Genomic DNA, 27,158 nt, shown 5'->3' with positions numbered 1-27,158 from the left:
TCCAGAGCAGAGCAGCTCCAGCCCTCGCAGCAGCTCCGTAGCCCTCACTTTCAGTAAGTTTTAATCTCAATTTTACCATTTAAATGAAAACGCCGCGCTGGCTCAGCTGACCCACACGGACTGCAGCCATGAAAACCCCCTCGTTTCGAGCGTGTCTCTCACAAACCAACCTAAAAACACTCGGGTTGTTTAAAGGGACGTGCCCCCCCCAGCCTCAGCTCTCCCAGGGGGCAGCGAGCACCAGTCCTCCAGGCGCCAGAGCGGCGCCCGGCGGCCCTCTCACGGCTGCTCTCTATGGTGTAGACGTAGTTCCGCCCGCGGGGCCGGTGATGGAGGTGCAGGCGGTCGGGGAGGAGCCGTTTAGCCCCTCGGTGCTGGGCACCAGAGAGCAGTGAGTGGGGCGGGCGGTGGGGCGGGCGGGTTCCTTCGCCCCCAAACCCGTATTGGTGCCCGGGAGCAGGAGGCCCGAGCTGGGCCCTGAGCGCTCGCTCATAACCCTCAGTTCCCCTCAGCGCATCTCCCGGCTCACAGCGTGTCCCCGAGCGCTTAATCTATACAGATGATAGAATAAGTGGCATTGCTGTATACATACAGTGTCTCTCTCCTCTTTCATCTAAACCTTTTCCAGTACACATCGCAATATCCTTTCCTTTCTCTCCCCCGGACTCCAGCTGGGATGCTGCCTATGACAGAGAGCTGCAGACTTTTCAGGACATCGGAGATGCTGGGGAAGTTTGGTAAATAAAACAGCTAAATTTAGTTATTAAAGTAATTAAAATAGAGTGTTCCTGTTATTTCTTTATAGGCATTGCAAAAACACAGCGAGTCAGTGGGGTACTGGGTAATTCTGGGTGTTGGGAAGGTGGTAGGAACTTTAGTCTTGAAGCCACCAGTTCTTCTTTTGCCTGACTTTGCAATGGTGATTTCTCAGCTTCCCATGGAAAACTGTCATTGTGCAGAGAGTGACGTGTGGTTGTGGTGTGTGGTACTGAGGGATGCGCGTTTTATCCCTGAGCTCAGGTTTAACTACACAAGTTGCTGGTGCTGCTGCCTGTTTTAATATATAGAATCCTAGACTGGTTTGTGTTGAAGGGACCTTAAAGTTCCAATCCCTTGCCATGTGGGGTTGGAAGGGACCCCTTCCACTAGAGCAGCTTGCTCCAAGCCCCTGTGTCCAACCTGGTCTTGAGCACTGCCAGGGATGGGGCAGCCACAGCTTCTCTGGGCACCCTGTGCCAGCGCCTCAGCACCCTCACAGGGAAGAGCTTCTGCCTAATCTCTAATCTAAATCTACCCAGACTTGGTGGTTTAGTGAATTTTAGGGCCATGCAATTAATTTATACAAAGCAGTCGTGGAGCTATGACAGTTGTTACCCAAGTGCTTCAGTAAAAGGTGCTTTGCAGAAGCTGGAGGGAGGGAGTGATGAAGTCAGTTTGCTGTGCCTTTTGTACAGTTTTGCTGTCTGACTTACCTGAGCCCTTGTTTCTCATAGGTTTGGAGAGGAAAGCATGACTCGCATCATCAGATGGCTGGAAAAGCAAAAAGTCCCCCTTGACAGCCCTGTGCTTGACATTGGAACTGGAAACGGTGTTTTACTGATTGAATTGGTTGGTATATTACAAACATTGTGCTTTTGATACAGAATTGATGCCTCAAATAGAGTAGTTTAAATACTGCACTTGCAAGTGACAGTAGTAATCATGGCAAGCTGAAACTTAGTTGAAAACCAAAAAACAAGCAACCGAAAGTGAAACATAGAATCATAAAATCGTAGAATAGTTTGGGTTGGAAAAGACCTTAAGATCATCCAGTTCCAACCTGCCTGCCATGGGCAGGGACACCTCACACTAAACCATGTCACCCAAGGCCTTGTCCAACCTGGACTTGAACATGTTTTGTTCTTTCCCAGCAACAGAACACTGGTTACTGTGCATCAGTTTTTGTATTGTCATATGGTTTAAGATTATGAGTGAAATTAACTTAGTGCTGTTGATATGCCTTGAAGAACATCCTGTCACAAAGACAAGTGGTTCTTAAACAGCCTGGGGGACTTTGGTGCGTAACTAACTGCTTGAACAACCAGTGCTGTTAGGGGGTGCAGACCTGGGAACAGAGGTTGTCTGTTGTTCTTCCAAATGGAAACAAGCTGCTTTTTTTTCCCTAGACATGCTCCAACTTGTCCTTTCTCAGTGCTGCTCAGAGTGTCAGCACTTCAGATTACAAAATTTACAGTATTTCTTTACGTCAGTCAACCTGAGTACCCCTTATTTTATCTTTACCTTTCTATTTTCCTACATTTAAAATGCATTTCTTGCTGTTGTTGTGTAAGATACCTGCAGACAAGGAAATTAAGTGGATTAATGCACAAAGTACTCTCCTGTGCAAAGCCAGACCCTTCCTTTGCACTCAGTTCTGATAATAGCTCTCACTGTCAATATAAAAAGTGGTTAAAATGAAGGGGTTTTCTTTGTAAGTGACTTAAAAATGACTTCTTTTCAAGAAGTGTCCGTATCTGTCAGGGTGGAAACCCCTTCCCAGACATGTTCTGAAGTGTTGTCATGTTGTTGCAGTGATACAGTGTGTTTGGGAGTTCCTATTTTTTCCTATTCTTTATTTTATTTATTTATTATTCTATTAGTTATTTATTATCCCTATTCTTTATTTTTCCTATTCTTTATTTTCCTATTCTATATTATTCTATCCTTTGGTCTAATACTCAGGAGAATTGGTAAAGGGAGGAGCTCTCATTCTGTCCTACGTTCTCCACTGGCTCCACTAGTTACTGTAGAAATGGAAAGGGCTCGACATCAAAGTCGAGTTCATAACGGTGTATTTTAAAATCAACTTTGATTTTTGAAGAGTGTAAAGCCTTTGTGGGCACTGGCTGCCCCACTGCAGCACAGAAATTATATCATCAGAAGTAGAAATGCCTCATTTCAGTAGGAGAAATGAGCCAAATAACAACAATTCCAGAGGTACCTTGACACGCTTGTGAGGTGGCCGATGCTAACCTCATGAACTTCAGCCAAGCCAAGTGCAAGGTCCTACACCTGGGTCGAAGCAATCCCAGGCACAGCTGGGAGGCCACGAGGATGATCAGGGGACTGGAGCACCTCCTGTATGAAGACAGGCTGAGGAAGTTGGGGCTGTTCAGCCTGGAGAAGAGAAGGCTGCGTGGAGACCTCAGAGCAGCATTCCAATATCTGAAGGGGGCCTATAAGATGCTGGGGAGGGACTCTTCACCAGGGATTGCTAAATGCAGTGCTCCCCAGCTCTATCATTGTGGAAGCATCCAACAGAAAAATCTAATTTATAACCTTTCAACTTTATACTGGCCCCTCTTGCAAACGTGGTATTGATTTTCATTCTCTAATGGGAACATGACAGCCTGTGAGCTTTTAAAAACTATTAAACTGCATAAGAGCACCCTTACATTAAGCACCTTAAAGCACTGCTTGCTTTAATAGGAAGTTTTCAGTCCAGTTCCCATCTGAAAAGTGGCTTCAAAAAAATCACATTGTTTATTGGTGCTAAATAATTCAGGATCTCCCTCTCTTAGCTGATGTAAAAAGAGCATTTTTATGTGTTAGCTGCTAGGCTTTGAAAGTCATGTTGGGATTCTCTTGGCAAGCACATCGGTTGCTGTAGAACAGTTCTGCCTTTGGAGCTGGACTTGCTAATGTGCTAGAAATGGCAATACTGGGAAAGGCAGTCAGACTTCATCCATGTAGAACATTAGCAGCACCTCTCTCAAAGGTAGGTGCTTGGGGGATGAATTAGACCATGGTCAGAGCAGGCAGAGGTGCTGTAGAGTACACTCAGTTGTGGAGCACTAGGCCCTGAATACTGTTAACAGTAAAGAATATAAATGGGAGTACAGTAAGAAAATGACATTAAATGCAGGTAGGTCCAGGTAAGACACTGTCAGATCCAACAGAGAATATTGCACAAAAAGGAGGCTGAAAAGCCACCTGAAAAGCAGGTAATAAATAAAGTGAAAACAAGAAAGACTTTTATCCTGTGTAAACTGGCCCCAGTACCCAGCTAGAAGGCAGAACATCCAGCACACTGCTAAATGTCTTTTGCCTACACACTGCAGGGATCTGCCCAGCTGTAAGCTGCAAGAGAAAGGCTGCTGGAGGTTTCTTCTCTTCTTTCTGCTTTCTTTGAGGGTCTCAGATACATAACTGGGACCCTGTGCTGTGTTTGCAGGTGCAGACCATGGTGCTACCCCTGTCAACATCAAGAGTCTGGAAGGGTGCACTGCTGACCCAAGGCTTTTACCTTCCAAGAATTCCAGGTCTTAAGGAAATGTTGCTGCTGCCACATAGAGCTCTGACCTTCTCTTTTTTATACCCTGAGTATTGTGGGAGCAAACAGTATTGGAAAACTTCTCTAAGTGAAGGGTATTCACCGCCCAAGTGAGGGTGTCTACCTGGCTGCACCACGGGCCCAAACACAGCAGCCTTCCAGCATCTGAAGGGGGCTACAAGAATGCTGGAGAGGGACTCTTCATCAGGGACTGTACTGATAGGACAAGGGGTGATGGGTTCAAAGTGAAACAGGGGAAGTTCAGGTTGCAGATAAGGCAGAAGCTCTTCCCTGTGAGGGTGCTGAGGTGCTGGCACAGGGAAGCTGTGGCTGCCCCATCCCTGGCAGTGCTCAAGGCCAGGTTGGACAAAGGGGCTTGGAGCAAGCTGCTCCAGTGGAAGGTGTCCCTGCCCGTGGCAGGGTTTGGAACTGGATGAGCTTTAAGCTCCCTTCCAACCCAAAACCAGTCTGTGACTCTATGGGTTAGTGGTGACCACATTGCATACTCCCTTCTGCTATTTAATCTGTTCGAAATAGCAGAAGCGTTTATAAATAGCACCTTCAGGACAGGAGTCCAGTTGCAAGATGCAGTGTGGTCACGTTTGGCACTTGTGTGAATGATCCCTTCCTGTCCCTCCATAGTCAGGCCATGCAGGTTTAGCAGCATTTAATGTTGTTTATCCTTAAACTTTCCTTCTCTGCCCTGGAGACTATAGGAGTGAATGGGAACTCCCTGAAGTGACTCAAGCTCTTCCTTTTCCAACAGACGAGCTGTTGTGGGAACTCCTCTTCCACCCCCAAGTCTTCAGCACAGGCATCTCAGGAAGCTTGATTTGCTCTGGGGAGGAACGTGGGCAGAAGCCTGAGCAATCCTCTGTTGTTCATTAACTGCAAACAACAAGATCTTTGTGTTCAGCTGAAATTACTCCTCAGTTTAGAACAGCTGGTTCTAAACAGCTGGTTCTAAACAGAGCTCACACAGGGAAAAGGGCTGTGGAAAGGAGGGAGGGTTGTTAAACTCTATTGCTGTTGAGGTATCAGCCTTTGGAACGAGTAGAAACTCAGCTGATTGCTTAATGGTAGTTAAAGTCTATGTATTGTTCACAACCAAACCAAACCTGAGCCTCCTCCCTGTCTCTGCTACTATCTGCAGCTGGCCTTAAGATCAGAGCTCTTCCTGTTAGCTTTGCATCTAGCCAGACCCACTGACACATGTGATACCCACATCTGGTCTCTTCAGCTTCTACCTCAGGGTAAAAATGTGTTGCCGCCACCTTCCCACCTGCTTTGCACAAGGGTTGTTGGGATCTCACTGCCTGAGTTTGCTGAACGGGGTTATCATTATCTGCTCTGAAGTTACATTATCAGAAAGTCTCTGTACGCTCTTTTATGTGGTGCATAACCTGCCTGAAAGTTGCTGATACAAAGAGCTTGTAGCATGCAAATGATGGCATTCAAGTAGGCATTAGCATGAATAATTAGAAACATGTAAACTTTTTGCAGTGGATTTCTGTACTGATAAAATGGGTTACATATTTTGGCTCTTACCATTTGAGAGTTAGAAAACAATTGCTCAATCTCAGATGTTACGTGTCAGAGAAGTTTTCTTCTGATTTTGAAGCATCTGGCATTAGCACATGTTCTCCTCGCTGGAAATTCCTGGTTTCTAGGTCACTTTTGGTGCAGATAATAGAGCCTGTTCCCCTCCAGGGTATTCCTTTTTGCAGTTCTGCTCCATTTTCCACTTGTTGACCTAAGCCAGCTTTCAGTCAACAGTTCTTTTGAGGAGGTATTGGGCAGAATGGAGTTATTTCAGCTCATTCCGCCAGCTGTTTAGCTCTTGTAATGCTAACAGGAATACAAATGAGTAAAAGAGGGTTTTTTTCAGTCATTAAGATGAGGAGAATCATAGAATCAACCAGGTTGGAAACGTCTTTAAGATCATCAGGTCCAAGCTTTACCCCAGCACTGCCAAGGCCACCACTAACCCATGGCACTGAGGGCCTTGTCTACACAGTGTGGGAGCACTTGCAGGGACGGTGACTCCATCACTGCCCTGGGCAGCCTGTTCCAATGCCTGAGCACCCTTTGGGGAAGGAATTGTTCCTCAGCTCCATCTAAAGCTCCCGTCATGCAGCTTGAGGCCGTTTCCTCTTGTCCCATCCCTTGTTCCTTGTTCCAGGGAGCAGAGACTGGTGCCCTCCTGGCTCCATCCTCCTATCAGGCAGTTGTAGAGAGCAATAAGGTCCCCCCTGAGCCTTCTCTTAGAATCATAGAATCAGAATAGTTCAGGTTGGATAGGACCTTAAGATCATCCAGTTCCAACCCCCCTGCCATGGGCAGGGACACCTCACACAAAACCATCTCACCCAAGGCTCTGTCCAGCCTGGCCTTGAACACCGCCAGGGATGGAGCACTCACAACCTCCCTGGGCAACCCATTCCAGTGCCTCACCACCCTTACAATAAAGAACTTCTTTACATCCAATCTAAACTTCCCCTGTTTAAGTTTGAACCCGTTACCCCTTGTCCTGTCACTACAGTCCCTGATGAAGAGTCCCTCCCCAGCATCCCTATAGGCCCCCTTCAGGTACTGGAAGGCTGCTGTGAGGTCTCCACGCAGCTTCTCTTCTCCAGGCTGAACAGCCCCAACTTCCTCAGCCTGTCTTCATACGGGAGGTGCTCCAGCCCCTGATCATCCTCGTGGCCTCCTCTGGACTTGTTCCAGCAGTTCCATGTCCTTTTTATGTTGAGGACACCAGAACTGCACACAATGCTCCAGGTGAGGTCTCACAAGAGCAGAGTAGAGGGGCAGGATCACCTCCTTCGCCCTGCTGGTCACGCTCCTTTTGATGCAGCCCAGGATACGGTTGGTTTCTGGGCTGCGAGCGCACACTGCAGCCGGCTCATGTTCATTTTCTCATCGACCAGCACCCCCAAGTCCTTCTCTGCAGGGCTGCTCTGAATCTCTTCTCTGCCCAGCCTGTAGCTGTGCCTGGGATTGCTCCAACCCATGTGTAGGACCTTGCACTTGGCTTGGTCTTTTCTCCAGACTAAACCCCCTAGGTCCCTCAGCCGTTCCCCATCACACTTGTGCTCCAGACCCTGCACCAGCTCTGTTGCCCTTCTCTGGCCCTGCTCCAGCACCTCAATGTCTCTCTTGTAATGAGGGGCCCAGAGCTGAATACAGAATTGAAGGTGTGGCCTCACCAACGCCCAGTGCAGGGGGACAGTCACTGCCCTGGCCCTGCTGGCTACACTATTGCTGATACAAGCCAGGATGCTGTTGAAATGAGATGGATTATAGGTAGGGAATACGTTTGTTGGGTAAAAATACTGCTAGCACACTGATCAAGATTCTCTGCTTCTGTCCAGGCAAAGAATGGCTTCATGAACCTCACAGGGATTGATTACTCTCCTTCTGCAATACAGCTGTCAGAAAAAATAAGAGAGAAAGAAGGGATGTTCAGCATTAAATTAAAGGTAAGTTCAGAGAGAAAGCTGAGTGAGGAAACAGAAAGCAATTGAACCCAAGATTAAACAACCAAACTGCTACTCAGATGTACTCAGTGTACTATATTAGTGATGTCTTTTGACATTCATTTGTGAGAGAACTCTAACCTAATAAATCTCTATTTGCAAGAAGATTTTTGGTCCCTTTTTTATTGCTGTCTGTAACAGTCATTAGGGCTGACAAGATTTCCCTGCTTCTACAGGCAACATTTGGCAAGTTCTCTATTTTAGCTGCTACATTCTGAATGTCACATCTCAGACAGAGGCTGAAATCCTGAGGTGATAGAATCCAAACAGTAGCTGTGCAGCAGGAGGTTTGGGAATCCCTGCTGGAGGAGGAGGTAGGACCAGAGGTTCCATGCCATGGATCTGTGGCTGCCTTTCATCCTGAGCTCTCTCTCTGCTGTGCTCTTTTACCCTCCAGCTCTGGATCTGTGTTCTGTCTCTGTTCTTGTATGTCAGTTGTAACCTCTTTGTAGCAGCCCTGTCTATTCTTCTCTATTTGTACAGCACCCAGCATGCAGCACCTGCACTTCAATTATGCTAGTTTGAGTTTTAGATGGACAGGTATATACACAGGCTTTACCACAAATAGATCACGACATGATACATAGAGAAGAAAGAAGCTGTCAGGGCACTGTAAGTGTGAAAGGCTGTGAGTTACCCCTTTCCTAAGCACACCTATTGTCAGGTTTGAGGCTTTGTATTTTAAAGTGTTTACATTAAAGATTCAGGAGCTGCTGAGTAGAAGATTTGTTTTCACAGTTGCAGACTTCTGGTTTAGGTAGAAGACTTCTTGGCTCCATCAGCTGAGCTGTCAGGATTTGAGATCTGTATTGACAAGGGGACTTTTGATGCCATAAGCCTCAACCCTGATAATGCGGCGGCAAAGAGGAAGCAGTACGTGAGATCCCTCTGCAGCGTGTTGAAACCAGAGGGCTTCTTCCTCATCACATCTTGCAACTGGACCAAGGAGGAGCTGTTGAACGAGTTCAGAGAAGGTAAGCAGGTGAACAAAACCATCTGTCAATGTATGGTTGTTTAAGGATGAGTAAATTTTAATGTCTGTGTTAGCATATTGACTCCTTCAGATCAGGGGTAGACAAGGTAAAGCGACCAGCAAATGCTTCAGCCTGTCTTCCCTCAGTTTTCCACAGGAATTAGAACTTCAGGGTTTACCAGTGCCAACACACTGAGGAAGGACAGGTTTTGTTAGACTTTGGAGGATGAGGATTTCAGCCTAGTTACACGGGGGAAGTGTGTACCTGGGTGATACTTCTCCTTTGGCCCTTTATTACAAGCTCCAGTTCACCCATCTGATGGCTTTGAAATGACGACAGCATTGCTACCCATATTTAGATGAACTGGCAAGTCTGTGCCCATGATCTTTCATGTCACCTCCTCAGTGACCTTTCTAAGGGTTTTTTCCATGCCACTTAGCTCCTCAATCTCATGCCTGAGGCTTGAACCTCAGTGTGGATCTAAACCAACCATCCCTTCTGGGGAACTAAAACCGCTGGCAAATTCCCGTCTTTTCTGCCATTAATTTGTGTGAGTCAGCCAGCGAAGAGTTTTATTATCCATGGAAGGCTTTCAGCTGTAGAAAGCAGTGGTGCAGTGTAACAACACAGTCCTATAAACTCCGGGTAGCTGCCTTGCAAGTTTTCCAGACGAATAAAGAATGGTTTGCAAAGGGTTATCCAAGAGGCGAATAAAATGACTTCCTTCTAATAAAAGCATTTTAATTTCTGTCTGGCAGGATTTGAGGTTCTGGAGGAGCTGCCAACACCCAAGTTTTGCTTTGGAGGAAGAATTGGGAACAGTGTAACAGCATTGGTTTTCCAAAGGAAAAAAAGGGAGCCCATCCATCTTGGACAAATGAGATGAGATGAGAAAAGCCTGAACTTTAAACCTGACAGAAAACCTCAGACGTGTACGTAAATAAATACTCTTTGAGTACACAGTAAAATACTATGTACGGAGCTCTAAGGGGCTGTAAAACATTGCCCTAGGAACATTTCAGCTTTGCATAACTTGCCTGTAAATTCTGTCCTTGCTACAACCTCACTTGTTGTAGGGAAGCTGCAGCTTTGGAAGAGAGAAACGAGGCATTTGGAATGCGGAGACTTAACAGAAGTGGATGACATCTGTGTTTGGAACACAAAGATTAACTGTATTTAAAGCCTGTATCTCTAATCAGTGACCAAAAGAGGTACAACAAAAACCTCGTTTCTCTGTTGTGTGGTTTAGCCTGGAGAAGAGAAGGCTCCTGAAGGGGGAGACCTGAGAGCAGCTCCAGTGCCTAAAGGGGCTGCAGGAAACCTGGAGAGGGGCTTTGGCAAGGGCCTGTAGGGACAGGCCAAGGGGAATGGCTTGAACCTGACAAGAGGGGAGACTGAGCTGAGCTCTTAGGCAGAAGCTCTTCCCTGTGAGGGTGCTGAGGCGCTGGCACAGGGTGCCCAGAGAAGCTGTGGCTGCCCCATCCCTGGCAGTGCTCAAGGCCAGGTTGGACACAGGGGCTTGGAGCAAGCTGCTCCAGTGGAAGGTGTCACTGCAGGGGGCACCAGTGAATGGTCAAATCCCTTCCAGGCAGGGGGTTGGAACTGGATGAGCTTTAAGGTCCCTTCCAACTCAAACCATTCCAGGATTCTATTATTCTCTTGTTCTGCATTTTCAGAACACTATTGCTTGTAAGGTAGGAAAATGAGATTTCTTTCTGCCTTTACAAACGTGTGTGGGTGACAACAAACTTGTTCTTTCAAACAACAAGGAGGCCCTATTAGGCAATCAAGTTTCACAGGCAAGGTCATGTTTGCTTATCAGAGCATTGCTTCTGGTTTCCAGAGTTCCCCTAGTTCCCAGAGTTCAAGAGATCTTTAAGCACCAAGGAATACTTTCAGCCCTTTCCTGTGATAGGAAATAAGGGGTTATTTGCACAGTGATGAGTCCTTCCTCTGTGCTCCCTCTGGTGATGTCTTAAAGGTAGGAATCCTAAATTCTACATCTTTCTTCAAAATGAGATATACTGGTTCTGCTGGAAGGATGGTCTACCAGTGGTGGTGAGAGCGTTTAGTCCCAGTGAGTAGCTCTTTGCATGTTTGGTCAGTTGGGTTCCTAACTCAAGTTCTTGTTATCATTTTGGTAACTAACGTAGTAAAATGTACAGTATCTGCCCAGCAAACTTCCAGCAGCCAATGGGAATGCTGTGACATGCGAGTAGTGACTCAGACAGAGGATTTTTGATGGATTAGTACAAAGGATTCAAAGTAAACTACTGATAACCTCAATCAGAAGACTACAGCATTTTTGTAGCCAATTTGGCATCAGGTAGAGTTAAACCAAGGAAATTGTAATTGGCAAGTGCTCTAGCAGGATGCATTTAAGGCATCTGCTTTATTCCCATCTGTAATCTGTGCTAATGAAGGCATGATAAGTCTTTGATCATGGAATGAAACGAAAGTCATGGCTTTTCCTTTAATCAGTTAAGAGGAATTCAACTCTAGATTCACACTCCAGATACAGAAGGTTCAGGGCAAATATTGTTTTCTCCTCTTTCTAGGACGGATGATTAATACATTTTCTTCCCTAGCTAATGTTTTTATATCATTTTTAAGGCTAAAAATAAGCTTCCTAGAATGGTTCCACAGACATTTTAGCATCAGAAATCATGTCTGTCATGCAAGTTGTATGATCAAGCATGGGTTTTAACAAGGCATTTGGAAGCAATGAGAGTAATTCACTGTTTTCTCTTGCTGTCATGTGGCTGTTCCTCAGATGTTCTGGAGAACTATTATGGGTTTTTTTGCCAGTATTTCCTCCTATATGAATACAGTTTCTATCAGGGAGGCTTCTTAGTGTGGGGAAAGAGGAACAACCTCCTTTTGCAGCCTAACTCATGGTCATGGATTATGGAGGGATTCCACTTGAAGCATTTCCCCACCACGTCTGGGCTACCTATAGCTCCATCGGCAGCAGTCCTTCAGAGATGCAATTCTTCTGCTTTACATTTGGCATTACAGGATCCAGTGATAAGGTGGAGCTACACAACTAATGTCACCACTAAAATGGAGTGGAAATGAGTGGAAAAATGGAGTGGCTTTCCCATGTGGAAAGGTTTTAATTCCTAAATTTGTCACAGTCTCCAACAAGCACACAAGTTATTGCTTGAAACCAAGGATTTCTGCATCTGGTCTGTAGTTTGCATATTCTTTCACAGGCCAAAGCACTTTCAAGTATCACTTGAGAGTACAAAAATGCTTGTAAAACATGTTACAGGAGATTTATTTTAAGGCAATAATAACCAAAGAGTTACTATTTAAAATCTGCTCTGTTGGAAACCTGGTATTTGATGAATAATGGAGTCAAGGTACAGCTCTAAAACTGACCTCAGCAACGGCTTTTTTGCTGACTAGTAGGGTTGGGAAATGACGTGTTAAAGAATGTCCTTTATTTGGGGGGGTTCGTCGTGGTAGATGGCTCTTCATTAAGGTATGATCTCTATGATATGGATGCTGGATGTGGCTGCCCCATCCATGGCAGTGCTCAAGGCCAGGCTGGACACAGGGGCTTGGAGCAAGCTGCTCCAGTGGAAGGTGTCCCTGCCTGTGGCAAGGGTTTGGAACTGGATGAGCTTTAAGGTCCCTTCAACCCAAAGCATTCCAGGGTTCTCTGATAAATGTTAACGCTTTTCAGTGAAAAAACCCCTTCAAAAAGAGGCTTCATGGTAGTTCACTAAGGCTGGGATCCTCATGACTGCACAGTTGTGTGACTCTTGGTTTCAGCAGAATAAATGCAGTAATAGCAATACATTTTACTCCTATTGTTTTGCTGTCTGAAAACTGTGTATGTGATTTTACTGTTAAATACGAGGTTTGTGGGTAGTAAAACTAATGTCTTCCATGGATCTCAACAGTGGTTGAGCCCACAGGTTTTTCCCACAGTACTGGGTTTAGGGTGGGATGATGTTACAGAGCTGGCACTTCTTTCTGGATCTGGTTATAGTTTTGCATCAAACACAGGCAGAGCACAAAGGGTTTGTGTTCCCTTCTTGATGGACAACATGCTGGAGGATGCGATTCTCTCAGTGCCAGTGGGCATCTGGTGTCATGAGCCACATGCCAAACTCAGTGAGATGCCTGGATAGACTGGAAAGGGAAGGCAGGTGTTAGCCAGTCTTCTCCAGAGGGTTCCAGAGCCCTGGAATGAAGTTTCTCCCTTTCTCCTTAAGAAATTAAACCTCAAGATCAGTTGCAGGCTAAATCTCACCTCAGTCAAGAGGTTTGGTGGTAGTGTATGCAACTCCAGTGATACTTGAACCACTTGGTACTGGTAGATGTGAGCTGGGTTGGTGAATTGTGGTTGCCTCTCCCTCTGTACTGAAAAGATTACTACTGAAAGTGCTTGGAGTATTTTACCTCGGATTTTATGGGGTGTATCAAGGAAGTGAACTGCCAGGATGAAATACCTGAAAGAGGAGACAAGTGAAATGAATAAGTATTGATTGGGGATGTCAGATCTAGGGGAGTTTCTACACATGGGACTCTGCTGGAGTGGAGGGTAAATAGGTTCTCAAAGACAAAAAGCCTTTGTCCTTTCCGCATCATTGTACTTTCTTGAAGCAAATACTTCTATAATTGCTTTATATGAATTAAAAAGTGAGAAATACCAGACACAACTGAATGAAATGGAAAATTCAGAGGGAAGGATAATGTTCCTTTAGTCCTTGACTTCCCTTTTGGTGACTAACTTCCTATCTGTAAGAAAGTAATGGTCCTTAAGGAGCAGGTATAGTGAAGTTCAGCGTTATCTATAGGCTGGTTTATGAATGTGTTTGGAAGGGTTAGAAGATGTGGAATTACTGTTCTGTTCTTGAAGTTCAATATAGTTCTGTGCTGTAAAATGAAGAACATGCAGGAGTTACAGGGGTTTTTTTGAAGAGGTGTTGCAGTCCATCAGAAACACCAATGGAATTATGGCACCTGCTCTTTCAGGCAGGGCCAGCAATGATGAAGTATGTAACAACAGGTTTCCTGTCCCATAGGAGCATATTTCTTCAAATCATTATTGATACGAGAGCATCAGGTTGAAATAACTTTGCATTGTGAGCTCACCTTCTCAACTTCAAATCCAGTGTTGCAGCACTATTTCTGAACACCAGGAACGGCACATGGATTGTGTCATAGGATTTGGGGTATTTCAAAAGGACACTCTCAGCTTTTTTTTTTACTTTTTAATTTAGCAATTAATAAAGAGGAGTTTAAACTTTGGGTTTAACCTGCCCGAGGGGAGACTGAGATGAGCTCTTCGACAGAAGCTCTTCCCTGTGAGGGTGCTGAGGCGCTGGCACAGGGTGCCCAGAGAAGCTGTGGCTGCCCCATCCCTGGCAGTGCTCAAGGCCAGGTTGGACACAGGGGCTTGGAGCAAGCTGCTCCAGTGGAAGGGGTCCCTGTCCGTGGCAGGGGTTGGAACTGGGTGGGCTTTAAGGTCTCTTCCAGCACAAACCAGTCTGGGATTCTGTGAATTGGCAAATGAGGCAATGAACTGAAACCACTCACTTAGAACAACTGGGCTTTGTATCAGGTGTGCAGGGTGAAGCCATGTGTATCTATCCATATCTATCCATGCATATATCCATGCATGTATCTATCCATGTGTGAACAGATACCTGTGAAGCTATGAAGCTCAGCTGACACAGCTTCTTCAGGGTTATTTTAATGTGAGGATGAGTTCTTGAGTAGCTTTTCTGGTACATTAGGCACAGCATGCTTTTCTTCATTGCTGACACTGGCTTCCATGTATTTCCACGTTCCAGGAATGCACTGGCAGCACTGGAGCCATTGTAAGGCAACTCTCTGTATATATACACTCCGCTATGTCCGTTTTACTGGGTTCCAGGGTGCCTAGTAAAAGACTGCCAAAATGTATGTTATTTCATACCAGACAAAATCTTTAAGTACAGTATTTAGCAACATACAGCACATTTTTCAGTGTTTTGGCACTCACATTGCTTTCCAATCTTGGCATGCCAAAAGGTAAAGAACACGACTTGTTACAACAAGAACTGCTTTATTTTATAGCCCCTCTAAGCACTGCTACATATCCAATCGTCTCCTGTGAAATATGTGGGGAGCACATAGAGAATAAATGGGCCAGGGCTTTGCATTACCATGAGGGGATCTGCCTTTGGCTTCCTGTTGCTTGCTGCTTTTTGGTGGGGGGGATAAGAAGAGGGGAGAGCTCTATCTTATGCGTCGGCTGGAATTACATTGGGCACAACCTGTCCCTTGTGAGTAGCAGCTAAACTGAAGAACAATTAATGGCTACCTAAGGCTTTCAGTGAAGATGAGGTGGTGTAGCCTCAAGATGAAGGAAAAGAACACTGGTGTATTTTATTTGACACAGAGAAAGCAAACCTGTGGCTTAATTTCCATTTGTTAGGTAACAACAGAGCTTCAAATGAGCCCATTTTAGGTTACTGGAAATTAAAGTGAGTGCTGTCAGGCAAACAAATGATGTAGCCACAAGGCAGCATATAAATTCAGGATAATCTGAAGTGCATAAGCCTGTGCTGGAGAGCCAGAGCTAATAAATGCTAGTGAGGGAGCAGAAATGAACCTCAGCACAGTCACTCCAGCAGCCAGGTATTCATGGACAGTGTCACACGTCAAGAGGTGGGAAGAATGTGTATTTGAGTAGGTTGAAATGTTGGTAGGGTTGTGAACTGAAAGCTCTTATTAGTGGCACAGAGACATGCATATATGGTGTGATAAGCCCACATCCAGCCCCAAACAAGGAGTTTCAAGAAGGATCTAGGTGCTTTTGCCCCAGTTTGCAGTGGTACTTCCCCTCACTGACTGCTGCCCTACCCTAGGGCACCTCAACTCCATGGTTGCTGCATACCCAAAAGCATTGTGTGCTGCTTTTGGGCATGTCCACAACTGCCTTGGGTTTTGTGAATGATGGACAACTCACTCTTGGCTTTTCTTAAGCCGATTCATGGCTGACAGAGTGATGAGCTCACTCAGGTGAGAGGTCTAGTTGTTTTATCCATCAACTGTTCCCAGGGCAGATGTAGCTCAGCAGTTGTGCCCTCTGCCAAGGCACAGACTGAGGCAGTCAGCAAGTGAAGGGGAGAGATGAAAGACAAAGCTGTTGTGTGTGCAGCAAATAACCTGAGAAAACCTTGTTAAGCCTGGAGAAGAGAAGGCTCCTGAAGGGGAGACCTTAGAGCAGCTCCAGTGCCTAAAGGGGCTCCAGGAAACCTGGAGAGGGGCTTGGGACAAGGGCCTGTAGGGACAGGCCAAGGGGAATGGCTTTAACGTGACAAGAGGGGAGACTGAGCTGAGCTCTTAGGCAGAAGCTCTTCCCTGGGAGGGTGCTGAGGCGCTGGCACAGGGTGCCCAGAGAAGCTGTGGCTGCCCCATCCCTGGCAGTGCTCAAGGCCAGGTTGGACACAGGGGCTTGGAGCAAGCTGCTCCAGTGGAAGGGGTCCCTGCCCGTGGCAGGGGTTGGAGCTGGATGAGCTTTAAGGTCCCGTCCAACACAAGCCACACTGGGATTCCATGATTTTATGAAATGAAAGGATTTTTAAGTTTGGTGCAAATCCCATCGTATGCCAAGTGTAGTAAGAACTACAATCCTCATATACCTCTCTCTGCACAGCAACACTTCACTTGTTTAGGGAATTGGGTCTCCTTGTTTCAGGTACTCCCTGACCTAGAACACGCTGATCGTAGTTCAGAGATGTGCTTGTTCCCTGGGTATGAAGTACTTGTTGAAGATACTTCTGCTTCCTGTTATGTAGAGTCTCTGGGTTTGAGGATTTCCCCTGAAACTGGAGTGTGGCATCTGAAACTGGTCTGCGTTTTGTGCTGTTGGGGACCTTCAGTGGAGCCACAGTGTCCCTGTGAGTACAATACCAGGCAGAGCCAGGTGACTGGAACATCATCCTGTGAGCAGGACGCTCTGACTCCTTTGCCTTGGGCGAGTCCCTTGTGTGTGTTCCTCACCTGGCAGAAGAAGGATAAAAGCATAAACAACTGGCATTGCTGAGGCGCTCAGAACAGCTCAGAGTTGAGGGTCATTGTGGAAAGGACACTTCTGAAATTACTAGCATGGTCTGTGTGACTCGAGTAACAACAAACTGGAGCAGACAGCAAAGCGTTGGAAAGGCTACACCAAAAGCAGCCAAATCCTGTCTGCTGGAAGGGAAGGAAATGGTGCCAGTCCACAGGGCCTAGCACCGAAACATCTGACTGTTTTAATGGCTTGGACCCCAGTATCATTTCAGAAGGCCCATGAGATTCTTGAGCTTTTTCTTCCCCATCTCTGTAAGGAAGGCTCCCAGTCAGTGGGTAGCAAAGGCGCTGACATCTGAGACAAAAACACAAATTAAATCAGCTCAGCATTGAATTGCATTTGCTGTTTGCACTGACTAAACCCTCATGCCCAGCTCTTTAATGCTTGAAAATGACTTCCATCTCTTCCTCTTCTGACAAGGACCTTCTGCCCTGTCACCAGAGCAGGGACCAACCTTTACATTTAAGTAATGTTACTGAAAATACTCTCTGTGGAAAACAGGCTTATGCTTTGGCATCGGTCTTTCACATGCACTGGGAGTGCGGCACAGCCAGATCATCTGTCAGGGAGCACAAGGATGAGAGGCAGAAAATGCTGGGTTTGGACCGAGCTGCAGAAGCAGACAGGAAGTAACTTTCTGCTCGGTTCTTGGAGCCCAAGCCTGCACTGCAGCCATGGGAATGGATTCAATTATGCTGCAAGCTTTATTACTGAAATATTCAGCAGGGAAACCAGAAGAAAACATTTTCCAACTTGATTCCTGAAGTTCCAGAAAAGGATTTTGCAAGCGTTTTATTTCTACCAGTTTCAGTATGTGGTATGAAGAGCAAATACTGAGTGGGATGGAGGAACTTCATGCAAAAGCCCCTTCAGATCATTATGCCCTTCCTCCTGCTCATAGCCCACTCACACCACACTCCTGTCTAATTTTATATGTACTGGGTATGGAGCCACTTTTGGTGGGATAAGTTCCGGCTACCCTGGCAGGAGCTGCTCCCCTGTTAAATTTTTTCCCACTGCTTGTGCTTGCCTACCTTCTCTATTACATGAAATACTAACCAACAGTCTTCCTGGACATTTACTCCACAGAATCCCAGCCTGGTTTGTGTTGGAAGGGCCCTTAAAGCTCATCCAGCTCCAACCCCTGCCACGGGCAGGGACCCCTTCCACTGGAGCAGCTTGCTCCAAGCGCCTGTGTCCAACCTGGCCTTGAGCACTGCCAGGGATGGGGCAGCCACAGCTTCTCTGGGCACCCTGTGCCAGCGCCTCAACACCCTCACAGGGAAGAGCTTCTGCCTAAGAGCTCAGCTCAGTCTCCCCTCGGGCAGGTTCAAGCCATTCCCCTTGGCCTGTCCCTACAGGCCCTTGTCCCAAGCCCCTCTCCAGGTTCCCTGCAGCCCCTTCAGGCACTGGAGCTGCTCTCAGGTCTCCCCTTCAGGAGCCTTCTCTTCTCCAGGCTGCCCCAGCCCAGCTCTCTCAGCCTGGCTCCAGAGCAGAGCTGCTCCAGCCCTCGCAGCATCTCTTGGCCTCCTCTGCACTCACTCCAACAGGTATTTATCCAGTATTGTGGCTCAGCAGGGCGGGACATCCAGGGTGCTGCTGAGTGACACAGCTAAAGCCTCCCTTGCCACTCAGTGCGCACATGCCCTTACTTGTTCCTACTCCTCCCCAGCAGTGTGCCCGGTCATCCAGCTGGGTGGGTGAAATTTAGCCCCAGATTCATTCCCGATGACATCTGTGCTGTCTGCTTGCATATGTTCAAGATTAATGTTTAGGCTCTGTTTTGTAATGAGCTCTAAATCTTCCTTCTAGCTGTCATGTAGTTTCCTTGTTCACTAATTACATTCGCTCTTGGAAGAAGCCTACGTGCTGTGCGCAGCTCAGCTTGCATGGAAGATGTTATTGTTACAGCAGATTGCTTCTGAGGGCCGACTCCCAAGTGAAGCTGAGCAGACGTGGCTCTAAATACTGCAGAGGACCCATCGCCACCTTCAGTTCAGCCTGGCAGCATTTTGCAGAGCTTGTGTAATGTCAAATACGTCTTCCAAAAAGAAAGGCTGGGAAAGCGGTTGGAGCAAAGTGCAGAGGAGGCCACGGAGATGCTGCGAGGGCTGGAGCAGCTCTGCTCTGGAGCCAGGCTGAGAGAGCTGGGCTGGGGCAGCCTGGAGAAGAGAAGGCTCCTGAAGGGGAGACCCCAGAGCAGCTCCAGTGCCTAAAGGGGCTGCAGGGAACCTGGAGAGGGGCTTGGGACAAGGGCCTGTAGGGACAGGCCAAGGGGAATGGCTTGAACCTGCCCGAGGGGAGACTGAGATGAGCTCTTAGGCAGAAGCTCTTCCCTGTGAGGGTGCTGAGGCGCTGGCACAGGGTGCCCAGAGAAGCTGTGGCTGCCCCATCCCTGGCAGTGCTCAAGGCCAGGTTGGACACAGGGGCTTGGAGCAAGCTGCTCCAGTGGAAGGGGTCCCTGCCCGTGGCAGGGGCTGGAGCTGGATGAGCTTTAAGCTCCCTTCAACCCAACCCGTTCTAGGATACTACGAACAATGGCGGAAGATAACGGACTGGGACCGTGTGCCGACCCCCGCGGTGTCTGTGGCTGATGCTGTGCGCCCGCGATGCCCTGGCTCACCTCCCCGCGGGCCCCTCCGTCCATGTCTGACAGCGCCCATCTCTGCTCCTCCCCGCCCCGGCCGTGCCACCAGGAGTCACTCTCGGCCTCCGCACGGGGCCGCGCTGCCCACCCGGGTCCCCGCCGCTGCACGGCCGGGCCGGGGGATGGCCGAAGGCCGCTGGGGCTGCACCTCGGGGCTCCCCTCACCCCATGGCTTGTTGCTATCACTTAGGGGATTTATTCCCCTCTCACGCTGCGTCCGGGCGCTGCGCCCGCCCGCTCCTCCCCTTTACCTCACACGGCCGCTCCTCAGCGCGGGGCCCCTCCGCGCTTCTCAGGTGCGGGCCGGGCCGGGCGCAGCCTCCGCGGGCGCCGCTCAGGAAGTGACAAGCGCATTTCCTCCTCCCTCCTTCCCTGCTCTCCCTCCCTCCGTCCGGCCCTGCGCCCGCCCCGCCCGCAGCACGGCGGCGGCGGCGGCGGCGGCGGCAGCGGCAGAGCAGCGCCGAGAGCCGGCCCGGCCGGGCCGCGCCGCCGCCACCCCGGTAAGAGCCCGTGCGGAGCGGGGCCAAGCGCGGAGCGGGGCCCCGGCGCGCTGACACTCGCGGTGCGGGGATGCGCGGGGGGTCCCGCTCGCAAGCAAGCACCCTTTGTCCGCGGCTGCCCCGCACGGGGGGCTGCGGGACGGGGCGGCTCGGACGGGATGGAGGCGGGGGTGGCAGCCTCGAACCGGTCGCTGCGCATCCTCCGCTCGGGGGGAGCCGCCTTTGTGGCCCGGGGACAAGCGGGTCGCGGTGGGCCCCCCCCGGTGCTGCGCGGTTGGGGCTTGGAGGAGCCGCCCCAGCGCCCCGAGGGAGGGTGATGGGCAGCGGGTGTGCGTGTGCCCGGAGCGGGCGGAGCAGAGCAGAGCCGAGCCGAGCCGAGCCGAGCCGGGGGAAGGTCCCGCTCTGCGAAGTTTCGCCGTTGGGGAGCGAGCGTTCCGCTCGCCCTGCGAGGGCTCTGCCCTTGCCTCTGCTGGCTCTTCCTCCCGACGCTTCAACACGTGCTTTCCGTCCTCCGGGCCCCGAGTGATGTCTAACGGGGCTGCGCCGCGGGTGTCGGTACGGAACACCCAGCAGGAGGGGTCTGACGGCCCAGGGGAGCGCTAGACGTGGTTGAGCATCCCTGCAGAGATGCTCTCCGGGGCTGTCGGTGCCAAGCCACGCTGTTCGTGCCTGGCACGTTAAGAGTCATAGGAGGAAACAGGCAGCGATGGAGGGGTGCAGCCCTGTGCCCCCCCCCCCATGGGTCCCACCATAGCATCCCTGCTGCAGAGTTGCCCTATAAAGTCCATCGGTCTTGTTTCCCCGCTCCGTGACGCCAGGTTGTTCAAGTTACACGGTATCGAGGATTCCATGGATAAAGGTTTCACGAATACGGGGTTTCTCCTCAATAATTGCGATTCCTTGTTGGAGAGGGAGCTTGCAGCACCACGGTGCCTGTCCCGGGGTAGTGCCGCCGTCTCTCCCCGTGCCGTGCGGTCTCCACAGACGCTGGTGTACCTTGGCAGCTCATCCCCTCCTTAGGAAATCCTCTGGAGTATAAAGCGAGCATAATTTGTTCTGAGCTCGGCTGATAGACGGAGCTTCGGCTGGCGATTGAAACCAGATGTGCATATTTTCCTTTTGAATCCTCAAACGATAACTAAAGTCTTATTTTGACAGATGAAAAACCCCTTGCAGATCGCAGAGGTAACACAGTGAAACCACGGAGGGCTCTGAGCATCTCCGCTCTCCTCTCACCAATACTCTGAACGCAGGAGGTTGCCTGCGACATTCCCCCCTATGGTAAAGCACAAGATTCCCTTGGCCTGCCTCTGACGTGGGCAGAAGTGTGTACCAGGGGTTGGCTAAGGGCTGCAAAGAGCAATAAAGAAACCCCAAAACAACGCAGATGATGTTTCTAGGGAAAATATTTAGGGTGGGTCATGAAACAGATTAATTGGAGAGATAGTGAAAAACCTGAATTTCAGAGCGGTTTGCCCTGTCCTTGCCTGTCCTGGCTCACTGTGGGTCTGAACAGAGCTTCTGGTTTATTTCTCTGTTCGTAAAAGTCCTCAGGAGGCTGAGGATGCTTGTGGTGGTGGGTGTGTTAGACTCGGCTCCAGCATGGCAGGCTCAGGGGTGCAGATTAGGGCTGTGCATGGAATCATAGAATCCCAGCCTGGTTTGTGCTGAAGGGACCTTAAAGCTCATCCAGCTCCAACCCCTGCCACGGGCAGGGACCCCTTCCACTGGAGCAGCTTGCTCCAAGCCCCTGTGTCCAACCTGGCCTTGAGCACTGCCAGGGATGGGGCAGCCACAGCTTCTCTGGGCACCCTGTGCCAGCGCCTCAGCACCCTCACAGGGAAGAGCTTCTGCCTAAGAGCTCATCTCAGTCTCCCCTCGGGCAGGTTCAAGCCATTCCCCTTGGCCTGTCCCTACAGGCCCTTGTCCCAAGCCCCTCTCCAGGTTTCCTGCAGCCCCTTCAGGCACTGGAGCTGCTCTCAGGTCTCCCCTTCAGGAGCCTTCTCTTGTCCAGGCTGCCCCAGCCCAGCTCTCTCAGCCTCACAGCCTGTTCACCCCATGCTGGAGGCACTTTAATGGGAGAAGGACACAACCTCCTCACTTTCAAAAGTGGGGGAAAAAACCCCAAGCAGAATCCCCAGTCTAAACAACCTGCTGTGGAATTGTTTCCACCTCTCCACTTCAAAAGAGCAGAGGACTCCCCACTGAGCACAGCCACGTGGAGCACGGCCACGCGTGCTGGCGGCTCTGCAATAGAATCCCTGGATCCAGACATCCTCACTTCCAGGTTAAACGCAGAGCAGGGAGGGAAATCTGGCGATTCCCAGCTCTGCACTGGGCCAAGGTGTCTAGAAACCACATCGGTTATAGAAAGCAGATGGCCTTTGGGAGGAAGATCAGGCTGTCGAGTGCAGAACTTTGCATGGAAAATCAGGGCGAATTAAATGCAGCAGATAATTGATTTGTGTGAGTGAGATCCCGATGTTTATCTATGGAGATCAGGCAGACTGTGGGGCAGAGCCAGTGCTGATGGAGGCTGATTTTCAGCTATGGAAACCTGCATACATCAATACATGTGCATAAACATGCAAATAGAATCCCAGAATCCCAGACTGATTTGAGTTGGAAAAGACCTTAAGATCATCCAGTTCCAACCTGCCATGGGCAGGGACACCTCACACTAAACCATGTCACCCAAGGCTCTGTCCAGCCTGGCCTTGAACGCTGCCAGGGATGGAGCATAAACCACTTCTTTGGGCAACAATAGGTAAATGTACACTGATATAAATCCCCAAATCTGCTTCAGTTAATTATATGTGATTAATTTCCTTTAGTATCACAGGCTTGCTTTGCTTGTGGACAGCTTGAGATAGAACGAGACATACACCTTTTTGCCCAAACACCCATATTTCTGTGCAGAAATACGTGGCCTCAAGGGTGATGGAGAGGGGATGAGGTTTAATCCAGTTTGTCCGTTTTGTTGTTACTGGTTGACTCCTGAATTCTCAAACGATAGCTGTGTGGTTTGAGGCTGTTCTTCCTTTTCATTTCCTTCTTATCATGTGCTGTAGAGTTTCTTTCCTTGATCTTCATTGGGATGGACGCAGTTTGTGCTTCCCTTGTCAAATGTCAGGTAGAAAAGGGGACGCCCCAGGTTGAAAGGGTTGGGTTTGGGTTTGTTCCCTTCCCATTTCACATGGTTTATAGAATGGTTTTTGCTGGGAAATAGCCCTAATGAATGTTAATCTGTGGCAGAGCAGACTTTGGACTGACAGGCTGGGGCAGGGCTAGGTGCCAGAGATGCTCATAGCTCCTTGGAGAGCTCAGCCTGGAGGGGTTGGGTCTCCTTCCCACGTTACAGAGGAGAGAGAGGGGAAGCAGAGCCTTTGCATCAAGTCTGCACTCAGCAGGACTCTCTTCTAGGGTGAAAACACCTCCACAATGACAACCCACATTTATAGTGTGGCCATGGGGGACCAGGCCATCAGAGGAGCTGAGGAGGTCACTCCTTTGAAGCTCCTCAAGCAAGTTCTCCCCTTGGCTGACTTATTTTTGCTCTTTTCTCCCCCAAAATGGGCAGGAGGAGGAAGAGGAAGCAAAGCTGCTGACTCGGGGAAACAGAACGAGAAGGAGGAGGGCTGTTGAGCAGCAGAGGGCTGTGTCTACCCGTGGTCCTCCGTGCCTGGTCCGATGCGGTGCTGGAAGCGTTGTGGCAATAGCCGCCCATTGGCAGCCTCCTCTAGCACGCTGTAGGTTGTGTTGCAGGGGTCCCTGTGGGGCTGTGCTAAACCACCACCAAACCAGCAGCTCCTCCAGCACGTCTGCTCCCCAGAGAGCTATATATAAACTGATCAGGCAAAGGGAAGGGAATTTTCCACCCTGCTACTTACTCCTCTGGGCCTGACGGGGCATTCAGTCTTCCTGGGGAAGGCTCCCTGCTTGAGCCCGCTCCCCAGCACCGCTTTCTATGGAGATGAGACCTTCCATACATTCCTTGGAGGAGGTCAGAGCAGCCCCGCTGCACTCAAGTATCCCTATGAGCAGTGTTGGAATGTGAAAAAGGACTTTTCCAAGGTCACAGTGCACCCGGCTGCCCACGACCCAGCTGGGTGTGCATTGCAGCAGTGCAGAGCGTGGCTCTGGTGCAGTGAATCAGGGAGCAGATCCACGGGCTGGTTTGTTTTTCCAGACTTTACGAGTTGGCTGCCTCCAGAGAGAGAAGAATTCCCAAGCAGGAGTTGTTTCTGAAGGCCTGCCAAGCTGGTGTGAGCTCTGATAGCGCAGGCTTGCATGTGGGAGCCTTTAGTCATCAACAGGCGAAGTGGGCATTGAGCATTAAGTGTCGTCGTGGAGTTAATTTACAGCAAGCATTTGTTCTGGCTTCAGGTGGTTGATCCGTGAGTTGAAGCCTATGAGGTTTGGTATGGTTCATACGTAAGATACCACATCTTATATACCAAGAGGGGCTTTGGACAAGGGCCTGTAGAGACAGGACAAGGGGAATGGCTTTAAGATGAAATAGGGTTGCTTTGGATTTAAGATGAAATAGGGTTGATTTGGATTAGACATTAGGAATAAATTCTTCCGTATGAGGGTGCTGAGGCGCTGGCACAGGGTGCCCAGAGAAGCTGTGGCTGCCCCATCCCTGGCAGTGCTCAAGGCCAGGTTGGACACAGGGGCTTGGAGCAAGCTGCTCCAGTGGAAGGGGTCCCTGCCCGTGGCAGGGGTTGGAGCTGGATGAGCTTTAAAGTCCCTTCAGCCTAAACCAGGCTGGGATTCTATGCTCTAACATGTGCTGTAAACCTCAAATAAGATCAGATATGTTAGAAGTTGAAGTGCATGGAAGGAAGAACCTGCATCAGACTGACCTGGAGGAGCCCCAAAGCCTGCATGAAGCATGGCTGCTCCGGCACCACAGGCTGCGGGTCCCTGCACCCACGGGTAGGGGAGCTCCCAGGCAAGTCTGGCTCCATAATTGCCATATTTGAGTAGTATTTTAAGAACTGGTTGAGCCAGTGCAAAAAATCTGTTCTGGTGCATTGAGTTTCTGTGCATTCCCCCTAACCCAAAATGCACCCAAGAGAAACTTGGTCATGGTTTTTGCTTTTAGAGGATTAAATATAGCAGCATCATTGGTGTCACTCCTCTGTAGTCCATTTGAAGCATCCCTTGGGCTGTATCATTCCCTATATTCATGGATCTTGGCCATAGCTTTTGCTTTCGGCAGCCAAATTTCAGGGTTTGTGCTGTGCGGTAGGTATGGGACTGGAGTGAAAGAAGAGTTTCACTTTGTGGCTGTTTTGTGCTATATATCGTTACGTCTCCGAGGGTTCGTAAAGATGGAATCTGGCAAGCTCTGATTCAGCAGCTGGAAAGCCCGCTTTCCCTCACTGCTCAAAACCAGCCCTCGAAAGCAAGGACCAAAAAGCTTTCTGATAGCAGAGGAGAAGAGGGGCTTGGGGTGATGGTACAGGACATCGCTGCTGTCAAGGTGCATTGGTGTCCAGTCTGGACTGGGGGGGGTCAAGAGATGCACCCCGCATGCTGCTTCTAAATCCAAGGGCTCCTCAGGGACAAATTGAAACACATTATGCACTTAACTTGCATTTAAGAAACTTCTTTTCTGTCCTTTTGCCCATGATGCTCTTGCAGTGACCCGACACAAGACTTCATGCTCCTCTGCCTCAGTTGCCCCAGTTGTACAACTGCCGTTGTCGCTATTCTGCACCACTGGGAAATGTTAGGGAAGGAAAAGAGTGTTAATGAAGACAACTGGTCATGTCTCTGGCTAGGACAGCTGGGGTTGTTCAGCCTGGAAGGATGTTACAACAGTCTTTTCATACCTAAAGGGGACCTGCAGGAGCTCTGGAGAGGGGCTTTTCGCAAGTGTATGGAGGGATAGGAAGAGGCGTGATGGCTTTAACCTGCCAGAGAGGAGACTGAGATGAGCTCTTAGGCAGAAGCTCTTCCCTGTGAGGGTGCTGAGGCGCTGGCACAGGGTGCCCAGAGAAGCTGTGGCTGCCCCATCCCTGGCAGTGCTCAAGGCCAGGTTGGACACAGGGGCTTGGAGCAAGCTGCTCCAGTGGAAGGGGTCCCTGCCCGTGGCAGGGGTTGGAGCTGGGTGAGCTTTAAGGTCCCTTCCAACCCAAACCAGGCTGGGATTCTGGGACAGCCTAGCAGCACAGTTAGGCTGGGTGATGCAATTTCTTGTTCCAAATGATGTGGGAAAGTCAAAGTAACTGAGTTTTGTATTTGTGTGCTTACATGTACATTATTGAAAACAGCGTCCTGGTGTGCTGCGTAATAGTTGTCAATGCTATAAAATCACTTCAAGTATATATTAACCCCATTATCTCATGCTTTCTTTGTCCAAGCTGTTAGGAACAAATACTTTTGAAAGGGCAAGTTTTAATACTGTTCAGTAGATGCCAAAAGCTACAATTGTGTGCCAAAAGTGAAGATCCATTGCAATTATAAAGATACAGAAAGCGCTAAAACTGTCTACATTCAGTTTTGTTTCTTCTCTGTTAATTCAGATAAAGATTGGCTCTTTATTGGGCTATCGGTTGTGTTATAATTGGAATGCAGTGCGATGGATGGTACTTCTTGGAGTGAAAGCATCATGGTTAATGAAGATTTAGTTATTCATAGAATCATAGAATCCCAGCCTGGTTTGGGTTGGAGGGACCTTAAAGCTCATCCAGCTCCAACCCCTGCCATGGGCAGGGACCCCTTCCACTGGAGCAGCTTGCTCCAAGCCCCTGTGTCCAACCTGGCCTTGAGCACTGCCAGGGATGGGGCAGCCACAGCTTCTCTGGTCAAAGAGCTCCATTTAGAGACTCTCACCCACTTTTTCAGTTGCCCATGGTTCACGTTGTCGATAGATTACTTTTTCCATGGAGGTTTTGGGTTAGTTATTAAGTATTTTAAACTTAATTTATCAAATAATCCAACTGTCCAATGTGATGGATTGTGCTGTCAATGCCCTTCCTGGGCCTATCTCTTGCGTACCCCCACGATACACCATGAAGGTGGCAGGTTTAAAAGGAGCTGTGCTAGATCCAAAACAAGATCCCATCCAGCCTGTGGAGGGGCTGCTTTGCAACCTC

At 49.1% G+C, this 27,158-nt stretch overlaps 2 protein-coding genes and 1 long non-coding RNA gene across 6 annotated transcripts in view; 2 read left to right on the top strand and 1 right to left on the bottom strand.

Moving 5' to 3' along the window:
- Positions 1–250: 250 nt before the first annotated feature.
- Positions 251–27,158, top strand: part of EEF1AKMT2 (EEF1A lysine methyltransferase 2) — a 32,997-nt gene continuing 6,089 nt past the window's right edge. Inside the window, exons 1-7 of one of the 3 annotated variants that reach the window (XM_065672446.1) lie at positions 251–391; positions 672–737; positions 1,494–1,608; positions 7,687–7,794; positions 8,609–8,825; positions 9,584–9,757; positions 9,902–12,637. In XM_065672446.1, coding sequence (XP_065528518.1) covers positions 330–391; positions 672–737; positions 1,494–1,608; positions 7,687–7,794; positions 8,609–8,825; positions 9,584–9,711 — 696 coding nt within the window. In that variant the 5' untranslated portion in view covers positions 251–329 and the 3' untranslated portion in view covers positions 9,712–9,757; positions 9,902–12,637. Of the gene's footprint in view, positions 392–671; positions 738–1,493; positions 1,609–7,686; positions 7,795–8,608; positions 8,826–9,583; positions 12,638–27,158 lie in introns of those variants that run through there. The other 2 variants (XM_065672447.1, XM_065672445.1) reach the window with 2 other exon arrangements.
- On the bottom strand, positions 11,285–19,904 carry LOC136010766 (uncharacterized). 2 transcript variants are annotated; one of them, XR_010610993.1, is made up of 5 exons: positions 19,801–19,904; positions 16,472–16,832; positions 14,489–14,734; positions 13,090–13,288; positions 11,285–12,968 (listed from the first exon to the last, which is right to left on the bottom strand). It is a non-coding gene; the product is annotated as an uncharacterized LOC136010766 (long non-coding RNA). The 2 variants fall into 2 exon arrangements; XR_010610992.1 differs by having other exon boundaries at positions 11,285–13,288.
- The window catches only part of FAM53B (family with sequence similarity 53 member B), a 51,982-nt gene continuing 44,793 nt past the window's right edge, over positions 19,970–27,158 (top strand). Inside the window, exon 1 of the mRNA XM_065672441.1 lies at positions 19,970–20,049. The gene's annotated coding sequence lies outside the window, so the exon portion shown is untranslated. The remainder of the gene's footprint in view (positions 20,050–27,158) is intronic.

Source organism: Lathamus discolor, chromosome 3 (genome assembly GCF_037157495.1).
Source record: "Lathamus discolor isolate bLatDis1 chromosome 3, bLatDis1.hap1, whole genome shotgun sequence".
Taxonomy (NCBI): domain Eukaryota; kingdom Metazoa; phylum Chordata; class Aves; order Psittaciformes; family Psittacidae; genus Lathamus; species Lathamus discolor.
Note: the sequence above shows the minus strand (reverse complement) of the source record. Positions and strands in the feature narration are given on the sequence as shown.